This window comes from Crocodylus porosus, unplaced genomic scaffold (genome assembly GCF_001723895.1).
Source record: "Crocodylus porosus isolate Cpor-Errol unplaced genomic scaffold, CroPor_comp1, whole genome shotgun sequence".
In the NCBI taxonomy this organism is placed as follows: Eukaryota; Metazoa; Chordata; order Crocodylia; family Crocodylidae; genus Crocodylus; species Crocodylus porosus.
Genome location: NW_017728886.1, coordinates 3779585 through 3793839, shown reverse-complemented (window position 1 = coordinate 3793839; position 14255 = coordinate 3779585). Strand labels below are relative to the sequence as shown.

Here is a 14255-nt window from a genome sequence, read left to right as displayed (position 1 = left end):
TTTTAAGCCAGTGATTCTCAACCAGGGTGCAGCAGCACACTGGGGTGCTGTGAAACCCTTTTAAGGGTGTCATGCAGTATTAGCACTGTTAGGAGTAGAAACACTTGCATATGTTTCATCAGATAAAACCAAAGATTTCAAATAAGAGTCCAGAGAATCAAAAATGCTTTGACTGGCTGTGGTCCTGAGATCTCTGCAAGAAAAGAATTGCTTTTTTTATTTTTCCGTAGTCAAAATGAGCGAAAGCTAAGAGGTGGTGTTTTCTGAAGAGTGCTTTGAATCTAAAAAACCGTGGGAACCGTTGTCATAGATGACAGAACGTCACTAATTGCTAAATATTTTAAACAGATGTGTTTTCTCTTTAGGCTGAGGCTGATCTTGCAATACATTTTCCAGGAAAGCAGGTATCTAGCTCAAATAACACTCCTGTTTCTCAACTTCCTGCTAACCCTTCAAGAGTGGATCGTTTAATTGTGGACCAGTTCCGAGAACAGGCCAGAGTAAGCTTGGAGTATTATTTAGATATCGGTGGTATCAGATGATATATGTGTGCATTGGTTTGTTTTCCCCCTGGAGGTTTATGCACTTAATGTTGGTATTTTCAAACCATCCATTAGGTACTCGCCTTAATAGGAAAAATGGAAAGGCTTCAACGCAGTCCGGTCCATGGTAACATATCTGCTACTCTGGAGCATCATTTAGAAGCCATCCACGTTACACAAGCAAGGCGTAGGGATGAGATCGTTAATGCTGCTAGTCTGCAGAGACGAGGAGCGCCTCGTTATAACAGTGAGAAAGGTAAATGCTTTGTATTACTCAGTGGTTCTCGAAGTGTTTAAAAGATCAGCTGTGCAAATGTGGTAGCAAAATCCCTGTTAACAGATTTTAAATATTGCAACTTCAGAAAAAGACTTGCAGCCTTTGACACTCTCTCTTCCTGTGCCACGTACCTTTTTAAAAAGGAAAAATAAACTTCTTCCTTTGTATCAGGTAACTTCTGTGAGAGCTTACTCAGTTTTCACTGGCACTGTTTTTGTTTTTTGTTTCACCTAGAAAATGTATCTTTTTGGGGGGGAGAGGTCTAAACAGTAAAAGAAAACAATCCCGGCAATCCTCTTTATATTAAATAATCTTATCTTGAGTTTTGTGTTTTTTTTTTGTTTTTTTTTTATCTGTGTACTATTAAAGTACTACGTGATAATGAGGTTCATTCCTGCAAAAAAAAGTAGACTGTGATTGAAAAGGGATACTTAATATAAAAAATCTACTAAATTGTGTCCCTAATTTCAGGCTATGCTCACTTGAGCCAATGCTTAGTTTTTTCATTAATGGTGATTTACAGTGGTCTTTTGTTCTTGGCTTACGCAGTGAAAATTGCGTGGCTGTAGATTGCTCTTGAATGGCTGTTTTATCTGCCACAAAACCACCACAAATTTGGCATGATTTGTAACTTCTGTTGAGGAATAGCAAGAATTGCTATGCGACAGAAGTCAAGTGCCTTGGCAGCACTACATGGAGAAACTTGCAGTGTGCTTCGTTTCTGCCTTTGCCGTGCTTGGCTCTCGTTCGGTGCTTTGTCAGCTGTTCTGTAGCTTGCATCAAATTTGCTTTACTCCAACACTCCTGCCTTCTAAACAAGCTACAAAAAGGTTGGCTGCAAGCATTTAGCATTGCTGTACCTCATTTAGGTTGCTTACTAAAGAGCTTCCTAATTGCCAGGAAGCTTAACAAATTGTTGTTGATATATAAATAAACTCCTCTTTGATGGCTTCCTTATTTTTGTGCAAGAAGATTGCTATCTTGTCTTGCACATTAATTTCTTTGTAAAAGGAACATGAAGATCAAGAGACTGCCCTAAGGACAGTTTATAGTCAGAAATGTGCCACAGGACAGCTTGGTCTTTAGTATTGCTCCTTGCATCTACTGCATTTACCTGAATCCAGGATGACTCAATTTAAGACCAGCCTCCCAAGAATTGGATTTTGTACATGGAGCATTTATAAATTTATAATTTTCCCATGTACAGAATGTAATTACTGGAGGGCCATTTTAAATTTAATCTTCCCACTGCTGGAGCAGGGAAAGCAGTGGCGGGGGGAGGCAGTAGGAGGGCAGGTGGTGAAGAGGCAATAGGGGAGAGGCAGGTGGTAGGGCATATGGGGGGGAGGCAGTAGAGGGCCAGGTAGTGGTGAGGCAGTGTGGGACACAGCAGGCGGGGGAGTCAAGTGTCCTGTCCCCACCACCGCTTGCCCGCCCCCACTGCCTGCCCATGTGGCCTAGTGCCTCCCCCCAAATGCCCCCCACACCCTAGCTGGCTCCTCTGCTGCCTGCCCCTGCACCACCGCTTACCCTGTGGCCCCAACTCCAGCAGGGCTCTGGCACCACTCTGGCCCAGTGCACGGAGCTCATGGTTGATCCATCCGAGCAACAGCAGCTGTTGCAGCAGCTCCAGCCAGAACTGCTGCCATCACTGCTGGTAGTGGGCTGGGCCAGGGCAACTGTGTGCTCCATGCCCTGGGGCAGTGTGGGGTGAGAGCTGTGCTGGAGCTGGAGCTGGACCCAGACAGTAAGGTGTTGGGTCGAGGAGGCTTCAGGAGGGAGGGCAGAGGCAGCAGGGGGTGAGCAGCGGTTGCAGCTCCGAATCCAACCCCAGGTCAGGACTGGAGTCTGAGCCACAGCAGCCACCTGCCCCGCACCACCTTGTACACGCATCCAAAGCCAGGGGCTTTCCCCGCATTTTAAATGGGGTGGGGGTTATCGTCTGGGAATTAAGTAAATATGGTATTACTTTCATGTTCCTTTAGCTAGACTTAAACATCTACGCACTTAAATTTTTAAGACAGCAGCTTGTAGAATATAGCTCGGTACTATGATCTAATTTGGCGTCAAGTAGCACTGCTTATTTTTCTAATACAAGGCTATGACTAGACAGCCTAAGCAGGGCTGAAGGTGCCTTCTCTGTTTAATACTGGGCATAGACAGATCTTTTGTTGGGAAGTCAGCCTTAGTAGAAAAGACCCATTTAGAGTTTTGATCAGCATGTCCACGGAGATGTTGTTATATAATAGAACAGAGTGTTTCCCTGGCATGTGATAAAATAGTTTTCAGAAAGTTCAGTTAAGGTCAGGGTATTCTAGTCTGACTTTTTTTTTTTTTTTTTTGGAACAGTAGACTTTTTTTAAACAATATTTATACTAATATTATCATTTTATTGTAAATTTGAGACCAATAGTACCCCCCTTCCTAATGGGTAAAATGACAACTGCCACGCAGCGTAATAACTGTCCTACTGGTTCTGCTAGGAACTTAGTGTATAGGGCAGGGAAGTTCAGCCACCAGCACAAAATTTTACTGCTTGCTAGCCAGATTTGTTGGTGGCTCTGAGGAAGGGTTGCAAGCAGAGGATCATTTTGCCCCAGCTTGTATATATTCTTCATTATCCTTGGATGAGGCTGTAGTCCCTGTACCCTCTATCCTGACACTAGATGACTACAGGAGTTCCTGGAGTTGATTCATGTAATAGCTAACACACTGGGGATCCTGGCCTTCTGGATTCTGGAGCTTGTGTGACATTTTTCTTCCCCCTTGACATCTTGTAGTAATAATACCACATTAGTGAAGGACTTTTTGAGTTAATTAAACTACCCTGCAAGATGCCTGCTTCTCTAGAGCTTGTCATGCTCAAGTCTCTTACCAGCGCTTCAGGTCTTTATTCAATAGACGCTGCTGTGATTAGGAGTTACTGCAGTGGATGGAGGACAGCCACCAGAAAGCAGCATCCACATACCAATGGCATGTTTGTACTCCTTCCACAAAGCAGTTGAGAAGGCTACCAAGAAACACAGCTTTGCCTCCTCTGCATGCATCAAACTGAGAAAAATGAGACTGACTCTGTTCTGGCTGTTACTGTGAGCACCTTCCATTGCAGCTCTTGAGATCTGTCCTTTGCATTTCTGTGTGCCTGTGTGTTCACCTCTTCTCTGCATGTGGCATGTGTGGAGTGGGAGTAGATGGACAGGGCATACACTTTTCCAGCAATCCCAAAAGAGTCACCGAAGTGGTAAAGACATACCCTGAAAGTAAAGGAGTCCCTCAAAAGATTCGACATCATCAAGTCTCCTCCAAATGAGAATTTTCAATAACTGAGCTGTGCTGGTTACGTACGAAGATCTTAACCAGGCTTTTGTGTTAACCAGGCTTTTTACATCCGATGGCAGCGTTTTTTAAAACGGAGAGGAATTAAAGCGGTTGTTGCAGAAGGTGAGGTGGTGGCATGTACAAGCACCCAAGCTGCCCTCAAATGCTGCAGTTTCTGCATTTGGTACTATGAGGAGATCTTTATATTTCTAGCCACTGGGGATCCCTAACAGAGTACAAACATCAGATTTTCTGTTCTGTGGGATGTGAGCTTTTCATTGCCAGCAGAGAAGAAGCATTACACTCTCCTGTCACATTAGGTTGCTTGGGGATTCAAGCATCTGTACTGATTTGAGCGTGCTTGAGGCCTCAGTTGCAACAATCTTCTTGTACCCAATATGGAGAACTATCGACAGCACCCCCACAAAAAAACTCCAAAGTCAGCTGCGTTCATTTTCAACTTCATTGGGCCAGCCATGTCATCCAGATATCCAACTCCCACCTCGGGCAAGGCATATGCTCAAGAGGAGGGCAGAGGAAGTGCTTTAGGGATGTCCTCTCGGCCAACGTAAAAAAAAAAAAAAAGTGTAACATCGATATCAACTCCTGGGAGACTATCTCTTGGGACCGCCTCAAATAGAGGAAGAGTCTACTGCAGTGATCTCAGTACTTTGAAACCTCACAACAACAACAGGAAGTGGAAAAGGTAGGCTTCATCAGCCATCTTCGGTCACATAGATAAAGATGGTCATGGAAGGCAATCATCCTTGACTGCGAGGGGTTGCTGAAGAAGTTGATGATAATGGCTTATTGGCCATTGTCTTCACAAAGACAACAGATTCTGACTTCTTAGTCCGGTGCATTATACAGATTCTTTGGGACCTTCTAGGTATGTCATCTGTACTTAGAAGTTATTTCAAGTCTGTGGCTCTTAAATGCTATATCTTTATGTACAACTATTTCTTGGAAATGCTAGAGGTGAGCTAGTCCACCCAGTGACTCCCACCTACTTCATACTTCTTTGGTGTACATCCCAAGTTTGCCCTTCACTATCGCTCAGATTGTTTCCTGACCTATCTGGACTGTTCAGTCTCTGCTACTTCTACCGTCTTGGCCTCAGTTCACCGAACACGGTTTATAGCTAGCTTGCTTAGAAAACAGAATATTTCATACTAGGCAATAGTTAACCAGGTCTAACTCTGTGAATAGCACTTGAGCATGTTTTGGCAGTTTCTGTGGAATTAGAAAAGGGTGATTTGGCCTCAGTTCAAAAAATGTCAGCTATGTATAAGAGGCCATGCCTATATCCCATTGGATGGTGCAAGGGAGTATTTCTGTGAGAATATGCCCTGTCTACTTCCTTCCACTCTGTGCTGCTCCATGCTAAAAGCATGTTGTGTGGTTCCTTTTTGGCATGTGCCCAAAGCAAGCCTACTACTATTTTAACAGCGACTACACAACACTTCATCATCCTGCTTTGCATTCAAAGTGGAAACAGTTGGATGGCATGTGTCTTCACGGTAGTCCTCCCTAACACAGCCTGAGCAGTAAAGACACCACTAGCTTAGTACGGGTATTGTCCAGCTGCTAACCTAGATGGGGAGAGCAGAGAGAGAGCATGCCTGGAGGAAGAGGAAACCTAGTCTCTTACGGATATTTTAGGCTGTTTCCAGTGGAGACCTCTGGTGACTGGAGTCAACTTGGATGATCTTGCTGTCACTGCTGGATGAGAAGATTCATACTTGAAATATTTGAATTTTTATTGGTGTACACTAATTGAATACTAATCAAGTTCAATAGAGCATTTGAAGGCTGGTGAGGCTTGTCTTAGCAGCAAAATCACCATTGCTTGGTTAAAGGAATCACCACAGATGTCACAAGTTATCAGTGCCATCTTGAAGATTGCTGTAAAGAATTTACTACTTCTGCTTTGTACTTTTGTAACTAGCTGTACTGATCCTGGAATGGGAGTGTAGCTGGCAGCTCGTGCATTGGGGGAGCTCTGGAATCTGACTTCGGGTACATCTGTATGACCTACCGCCGTACCCAGGAGAGCTCGTGAGAATCCAGCCCCATGCACTTGCTCTTACTTGTGCTTATCCAACCTCGAGTAGGTGACTTGGGGTCTTTTCTGGGCCATGCCTTCAGGACCCCATTCAGCCATCTACTCTAGTGGGCTTGGGTGCAGGCAGAGTAGGAGCGAGTTGACTAGCCTTTGATTGCATTTGTTAGTGCAGAGCAATATTTCAAATACGTCTTTTAGACCAGGACATATCTATACTGGCTCCCTGGCAAGGCAGTATAGATATGTCCTGGTCTAAAAGACGTATTTGAAATATTGCTCTGCAGTAACAAATGCAATCTTTTTTGAGCAAAATGACATTCTAGTAGAAGGCAGGGCATGGGTGGCACACTGCAGACTGGTGCCGTTCTGCCCCACGTTTTGCCCGACTGCAGACCTGACACGGCTTACTACCTCTCTCTAGTCTAGTATTAATTGTTGGTTCAATTCAGAAGACTTTGTCTGGACCGTGGGTACTGGCATGCTTATGTAAAAGTACCGTTGTAACCTGGCTTTGTATTTTTGCCTTTTGTAGGTGTCCTTGCTCTGGCAGTTGCCATCAAAGAATTAGCCGTCTCCACACGCAAGGCTCGTACTGCTTTATGGTGCGCGTTGCAGATGACTCTACCGCAAACCTCCTTGAGCAGTCCCGTAAAACAGGAGGAGGTTGAAAGGGTGCTACAAGAGCTTTGCCCTAGGAATGCAAGCACGCAAGAAAAAGGCATCGTGGGACACGAAGACAAGGGAAGCAGAAAAGAGAAACCTGAAGAACCAATGCAGATTTTTGAATAAAAGCAAAAAAATAAAGGGGGGTGCGGGGGAGGGAATAAGTGCATTGTAATGTACTAGACCTTTTTTTTTGCTAGGTTATACAAAATGAGAATAACATACCCGATCAGTACTGCAGTTTTATTACTGTGATTCTGGTGTTGTGACACACACTACTTGTAACAGTGTTACTGACGTTTTAATATTGCTGGTATATTGCAGTGTCTACTTCATAAAATAAGGATTTTATTAATAAGGGGAACTAGGCAGGAGCTGAGCATTTCCTTGACTACTTACCCAAAGCTCTGTGTTGGTTATGACTCCAAGTCTTCAACTGAGTAACCAGTGAGTGGCTAGGGGAACTTTTTTTCATTTGTTATACCATGTATCCTATTTTAGAAATGCCATTTAAGAGTTGTTTTATAGTTGTTGGCCTTTTTTTTGCATCATTATGTAGTTCTTTTAAGTGCCAAAGTGATTGCTAAATAATCTAATTTTCTATCCTGTCACTCCACACTGAATGGTCCACACTTTTTTACATGGTGTTATTGTGACAGGTTGTCTAATCTTTCAGGTAATTGTCAAAAGTCTGATGAGAATAATCGGTGTTTAATGTTGGGTACATGAAATGCTTCAGCAAGTTGTGCTGCCTATCTAAACCAAATTTTCCCACGGAGTAGTCTTTGTTACAAAATTTTAGATTTAAAAAATGATGGAGACTTTAGAGTTGTATTAAATGTTACATTAGGAGAGATGTTTGCAGGTGATATAAACTTATCACTCAGGAGTAGAAAATTTAGATTTACTGATGCCTCAGTGGGTTAAAAAGAGTAACAATATAATCTAAGTATGCACTTAATTGAAATGATGTGGTTATTAATATACGTTTATGGTACTATAATTTTCTGAAACATTCCATATTTATTTTGATGTTTTAATTGTATGTTTATTTAAAAATCTATTTTAGTAACATACCGTTGGGTCTTTTGCCAAACCTTCCTAATGATCATAATTAACGATTTACTCAGGAAATATGTATATTATATATAAATATACACATGGTATTTAGGGATTTTTTGGGGGAAGAGATGTTTGCAAAATATTTACATAAAGCTAACTATATACTAGGTTACCAAAGCTGTTTAACTGGTTTGTTTTAGCATGAGAAGATTTCATATATTTAATTGCTATTGCTAGTCGTCATCCTGTGGCTTAGACAATCAGAAGTGTTATGTATCAATGTGAATGTACAGGGTGAGAATTAGAAAAGGAAGAGTAATTCACGTTTTGTTCTTATTGCACTAATTATAAGTATTTTAATGCTTTAACAATCGTGTCTTAATGTTAGATTGTCTCTTAAAATGTACTAATAACCAAGTAATGTCTTAGGTGTTAGTATGTTGACGGACAGCTTTTGAAGAACAGCTCATGTTTTAAAAATAATTATGCTGAGGATAGCAGGAAAGGCTGGAAGACTCCAGAAGAGAATCGATCTGTGGTTCCTAATGTTATGATGTTGAATTTGACTTTATGAGTAAATGCAGAATCCTGTTTCCACATATATGCACCTGCTAAATATTTCAGACAGTCTGTAGTTTTGGACCTGTGAATGTGTTTTTGTTTTTTTCCCCAGAACAGACGTAGTTTCCTAGTACCGTTATTAACAGGGATGAGGCAACGAATGCGCAGTTTTGTAGAAGAAGCCTCGTTTTGACCTGCTGATATATTTAAAAAAAAAAAAAAAGAGAGAGAAAAATAAAGAAGGCAGAATCTGATTGCAGCTATGCTCCGTGTTTTGGAAGGAAAACCCAGTTCAGCTCAACTAGATATCTTTTCAGTATTAGTCTAAACCTAGAAGTCCATTCTAAAGAGAACTAGTTCACTGCAGTGCGTGGTGGGTTTTCTGCATGTGTGCGTGTGCAGTTTTATTTGCACAAATGAATTTCAGAAGGTCAAATAGGCTTTTGTGAGAAATTAGCTGTAGTTGATAGTCTAAGAGAACGCCCGAGTTACAGTATTTGAGTTAATAATGGAATTTACATGTTTGATTTTGATGATTATTAACAGGAAATCAGAGTTTGAACGTCTTGATTTGCATTTCTGTTTACAGAATGATTATAGTTCTGCAGGATTGTTTTGTAGTAGTGAATGTACTGGACGCACTAAGTCCTTGTATTTTTTTTGTGTGTTGTTTATTCTCGTGAAGGAATGTGGTCTTAATTGGTTCCTAATATAGTTAATGTGCCTTTTAACAGTCTTATTTTTCAAAAACGGTAGGTAACTGTGTATGCTCACTTTGGCTTTCTATTGCAATTTAATAATACATTTAAAGGGGTTACAATGTAGCTGCACTTGACTATAGCTAAGAAGTAGCATATATCAATATTGTTCTTGCATAATGTTCGATTTGTCCAGATATTGGGATCTTTTAACAACTGTAAAGCACCCCAGCAGTTGAGATTTGCCACAAGTCAAACGTATTAATAACCAATCTTGGTTGCAACCAGTGTGCTTGCTTAATTTGTTTTGACTTGATCTGCTTGTTTCTTCATAAAAATGAAGTATGCGATGGACACGTTAGCATGGAAATATTTTTCTGTGCGTTTCTGGCAATACTCTAACAAATAGCAGCAATAGAAATGCGGACAACAAAACGGAACTGCTAGAATGTCTTAATTCTGTGTGTGACGTATCCCATGCGCTCCTATTTCAGGGGAAAATGAGTCTTTTGTAAATGGACTAGTTTGCATTCAGGGTAGCAGTCCCCTGAACACACGTAGTATTTCTAGGTGATGTAGTGCTCCATTTGGCAGTGAAATACGATTAACGTAAGTGGCCAGGTCTCCGCGAGAATAAGTATCGCTACCTTGTTTGCTTTGCGGCTAAGCCTATTCTTTGACTTGGGTGGAAGCAGGATTGAGTTGGTAAGACTGCAGTCTTGATTAAACTAGACATTGATTTGCACAATGTTTGGGGGTGGTTTGGGTTTGGTTGGAAAAGAAACAAACACATGGTGAAATTTCCATTTTGCAACATTTCCACCCGTCTTGGAAAGAGGTTTTATTTGATTGGCTTGCGCAATTAGACTCGGATGAGATGGGAGGAAAGATTTGCTGCCAGCACTAATTGAGAGCAACCGAATAATACGAACCCTCTCAATTGTAAGCGTGCAGGATGTTTAGAAAATTATTTTTCAAATCGGGGTCGTTACAATACAGGTGTATGTATTTTGATAAAATAAAGATGACTTTTGCTATTTGAAGATCCCAACCCATCAATGCAATATAAAGCATAGGCTTGAAGATCGCAAGCCAAATGCCGTTTGGTAACGGAAGTGAAACCAGTGGTGGTTCTGTCTTAGCCGTCCCCCGGGGAGCATCTGCTCGGCCCACTGCAACAAGAGCACGCTCGTGCCCGTGGCTGTACCTCCACCTCTCCTCGGCCCCCCTAAACTTCTTGTGACGATTTGAGCTATTTTGACAGAACTACTATACAGATATTACTGATAGGATCAATGTTATTTGTCACCAATTACTGTGTTGCTAAGGAAGGAGAATTGCTGCCCTGCGGAGCCGTGTCCTAACAGGGAAGACTTCCACGATCCAGAAGGGTTGTACCAGTCTCATGCTCCCCACGTGTTGATCCTGCTGCTCTTCCTCTCCGTGTGCCACAATACAGCTGTTAGAAATCATGTCGTCTACGTGACTGCGGATGGGCTGAATGTCCCAAACGGTTGATTCACACTTAGCACAAAGCTAATTTTTTTTGTTGTTGTTGTTCTGTTTTTTACTTGATGCCTCTCTAATCCTTGGTTCTCCTCTGCCTGAAATCCTAGCATTTGCCTTGACTCGGGATTCAGGGGTTATGAGAGGCCACAGCTACTGCTTGTCACTGGAGTGAGGATACAAACTTAGATATGTGGGTTGTATTACTACTGAAAGGAAGAATTAAAACCACTTCAACCAGTAACCACCCCCCCCCCCAACATAAGAGTGCATGTGTCATTTTCTGCCCTCCTCTGAAAGCTGGTTTTTGTTCTCTCGCTGTTCTGGGGAAGCTGCGATATCTTAAGAGAGCAGCCTAAAAATAAGAGAACTGCTTTCAGCCAGGCATGAAGAGCCTGTGGGTTTTTTTTGTTCATGATCTTGCATTAATTATTTTTTTTCTTCATTCTCTCCCTCCATTTTTGAAGACATCACTGTTATATTTTTTTTTTATTTATTTATTTTTTTTAAGGCTTCAGTTTAGGACTTGCCCACGCCAGATTTTGCAAGAACCAACCCCCATACCGAAAGCCAGCAGGGAGCACAACGCAGGTATTTTATGTGATCACAGTAGAGCTGCATTTCAAGCACCTCTTAAAACTGTATGTCGAGTCGTAATTCAGCTCCATAGAAAACGGGTACAATCCTGCTTCCAAGGAAGTCATTAGGTTTGCCAGCTTTTTATTTCAGTCGAGCCTTCTGTTTTATGACCTGAGACGTGAATCTGAGATGTCATCGTTTTGTGCACGCAAGCTTTGCAGTTCCCCTCTGACTGTTCAGTATCAAGAAATTCCAGAAAAATATGCATTCCCTGCGGTGCTGCGAGTCTCCGCAGGGCAGTAACATGCTGGAATTGGAGACGCACTTGGCTTTTTGTGTAAAGCTGGGGAATGCACCTTCTCTGCATGCTTTGGCTGAGTTGAGTCTATAGGCGGCCGAGAATTTTGCACCTTGTTTATACTGATTTGCCTGGAGAGAAATACAGCCTTAACCATGGTAAGATCTTGATTTGTCTCCAGTGCAGTTTATCCGTCTCAATCACCAGCACTGTTTTGGTTTTGTGACGTTTGTATACAATTATGAAAAGCAAAATTGTGCATCTATGAAGTTACTTTATATTATAAATTGCTTTACAATTTGCTTTTAACAAACACTTGCTTTTTATTTATTTATTTTTTTTCTGACGGGACAGTCAAAATTGGTTTATATATAACATGGTGATGTCTTTCTTTATTAGCAATACTGTAATTAATGGTGCAAGATAAGATGCATTTTAATGTACTTATTTAACTTTTGTTGTTAGAAGTAAAAAAAAAAAAATAACGGGGTAAACCAGCTTATAGCAGCTTTTTTTCTTAAATGGGGGAACTGGAACTCTAAATCTTCTTTGCTGCTTATTTGCCAATAAGCTTTAAAAACCATAGAATAGAGAATGAGAGAAGGACTAGACCAGTGTCGACTTAAGAAAATCCATTGCCAGATAAAGGTTGCTTTATGTTTTTTTACTGTATATAATACAACTGGTTTAACACTTGTTTTTGCACAGTAATAATGAGCATAGTTTTTTCACAAGATTAGGCTATTTCCAATATATATGGGGACAAATAAGTTTACTTTTATTTTTTATGACCAATATAAAAAGATTAATAGTGTCTATATTTTAATATACTGTTTGGTGTCCAAAGTATATCTTTTACATGTTGGTCAAACTCATTAAAATTAAAAACAGATTTTTACACTGCTAGTGAAATATTGCTGACGAGAGAGAGTTTTTGCGAGGTGCTCCGTTTTAGTGGACCCAACAGAAATATGTGCAAGTACAATTTAGCTAAAAAGATAAGATGTCATGTGTTAGTTATTCAAGACTTTAATCATAGCCAATTTTTAGGCTGATTTCAGTCTTTCTGTAGAATGACTGTGGATATCTGAACGCTACAAAAATCTTACGTCTACCTCTTGTGTAACACTAAACTTTAAAAAAAAAAAAAACAAAAAAAAAAACAAAACGTTATTTATACTACACAGATTTCTGTTTGGGATATGCTTTTCTACTGTAGGAAATGGGTATGTCTCGTCTTGTGAACCTGAGTGGCATTTTTTTTCCTGTAAATCGCTTGTATTACGTGGGACCACCAGGATGCCTCGTGGTTGGGGCTGGATTGTATTCACTCATGTCAAGTAGCCTACCGTGTGAGCGGTGTACAGTTGCACACAGCCCATGTTAAGAAAATGGTCCAAGAGCAGAAAGAGATGCTAAGGTTTGTTACATGTATGAAATTCTCAGATGTAAAGGAATTCTGTAATAAATCACGGCCAGTGTAATTTTCCAGTATTTTGTGTATATATAATTGATTTTTTTTTTTTTAATTTAAAGAATCAGTTATGTTGTATGTATGTGCCTAATAAATAGTTACAGCCATTGTTCTGTTCAGCTGAACTTTATGTTAATTATCAGCTGCTGTCCTTCATGTGATTTTTTTTTTTTTTTTTTTTTTTTTTTTCTCCTTTCCCCCTCCTGTTTTGTAATTCAGCACTGAAAAGACCTGTTGTGTGTTCTGGATAACACTTGCAGTTATGAAAATAATTAAAGTACTTCATATTTTAAGTCACTGTGATTTTTATGACTTCAGTAAATGATAAGGGGAGTGGGAGCTGTTGATTTGATATCAAGGGATTGCTCCTTTTTACACGGGCCAGAGCAGGAAGATCATCTGTTATTCCAGCTTCCAAATGTAAAACCACGCGCAGGAAATGGGAGAGTCTTTCCAAGATCCAAGTTGCAGTGAAGTAATGAGATTTGAAAATTCGCCAAGGGAAAAAGTGTTAGCGAATGACCCACGTAGCCGCCATTCATCCCGTTGTTGTTTCCCTTTTAAGTGGCCTGACGGCAAAAAATGTAGCCTTCAGGAATGTGACGGGTGTCTCGAACTGTAATTATTTTACAGTGTGGCACAGATCAGTTTCCACTGCAGATCAGGCATTCGTACCTGTCTGCACTGCTTTTAAAAGTGCCTAGCATTGTGGCGCATGCAATGGTATAAGTGGCAAAATGCACGTGAGAAAATGGCAGCAGCGCACTCTTGAACTAAAACGCATCGAGGAAGTTTTAGTTGAAAAGCGCGCCGGTGCCACTTTCTGCACGCTGACCTGCATTTTTCTACAACTTCACGTGGTGCAGCACACGTCGGCTCACGTGTGGGACAGACTTGCACCGGGTCTCTAGTGCATCCCAGCACAAAAATGTAGATGTATAAATGCTCGTAGTGCCCAGAAGCCCCACCCAGGGTCATGATCGTGTTGTGCAAAACAAATCCACCGGGAGGCCCAGAGCCTGCCTAGGAAGCTGACAACCTAGGATCCTTATCTTGCATCCAGCTCCCTCCTGCATAAATCCCACACTGGATTTCTACATGGACCCACCCACACGTCCGTCTGGGGCCATCGTGAAGGTTCAGGCCTCCGGACAGTTGGCACTTGAATGGTGAGAGCGTGTGATACAGCTGAACTATCCAGGTTCTAGTTTT

At 41.3% G+C, this 14255-nt stretch overlaps 1 protein-coding gene across 4 annotated transcripts in view; it reads left to right on the top strand.

The window, feature by feature from the left end:
• LOC109306095 (meiosis-specific coiled-coil domain-containing protein MEIOC-like) overlaps positions 1-12703 on the top strand; it is a 33423-nt gene extending 20720 nt beyond the window's left edge. For all 4 annotated transcript variants that reach the window (XM_019529372.1, XM_019529356.1, XM_019529366.1 and 1 more), the window contains 3 exons: positions 366-500; positions 618-798; positions 6735-12703. In XM_019529372.1, coding sequence (XP_019384917.1) covers positions 366-500; positions 618-798; positions 6735-6991 — 573 coding nt within the window. In that variant the 3' untranslated portion in view covers positions 6992-12703. The remainder of the gene's footprint in view (positions 1-365; positions 501-617; positions 799-6734) is intronic.
• Positions 12704-14255: the final 1552 nt, after the last annotated feature.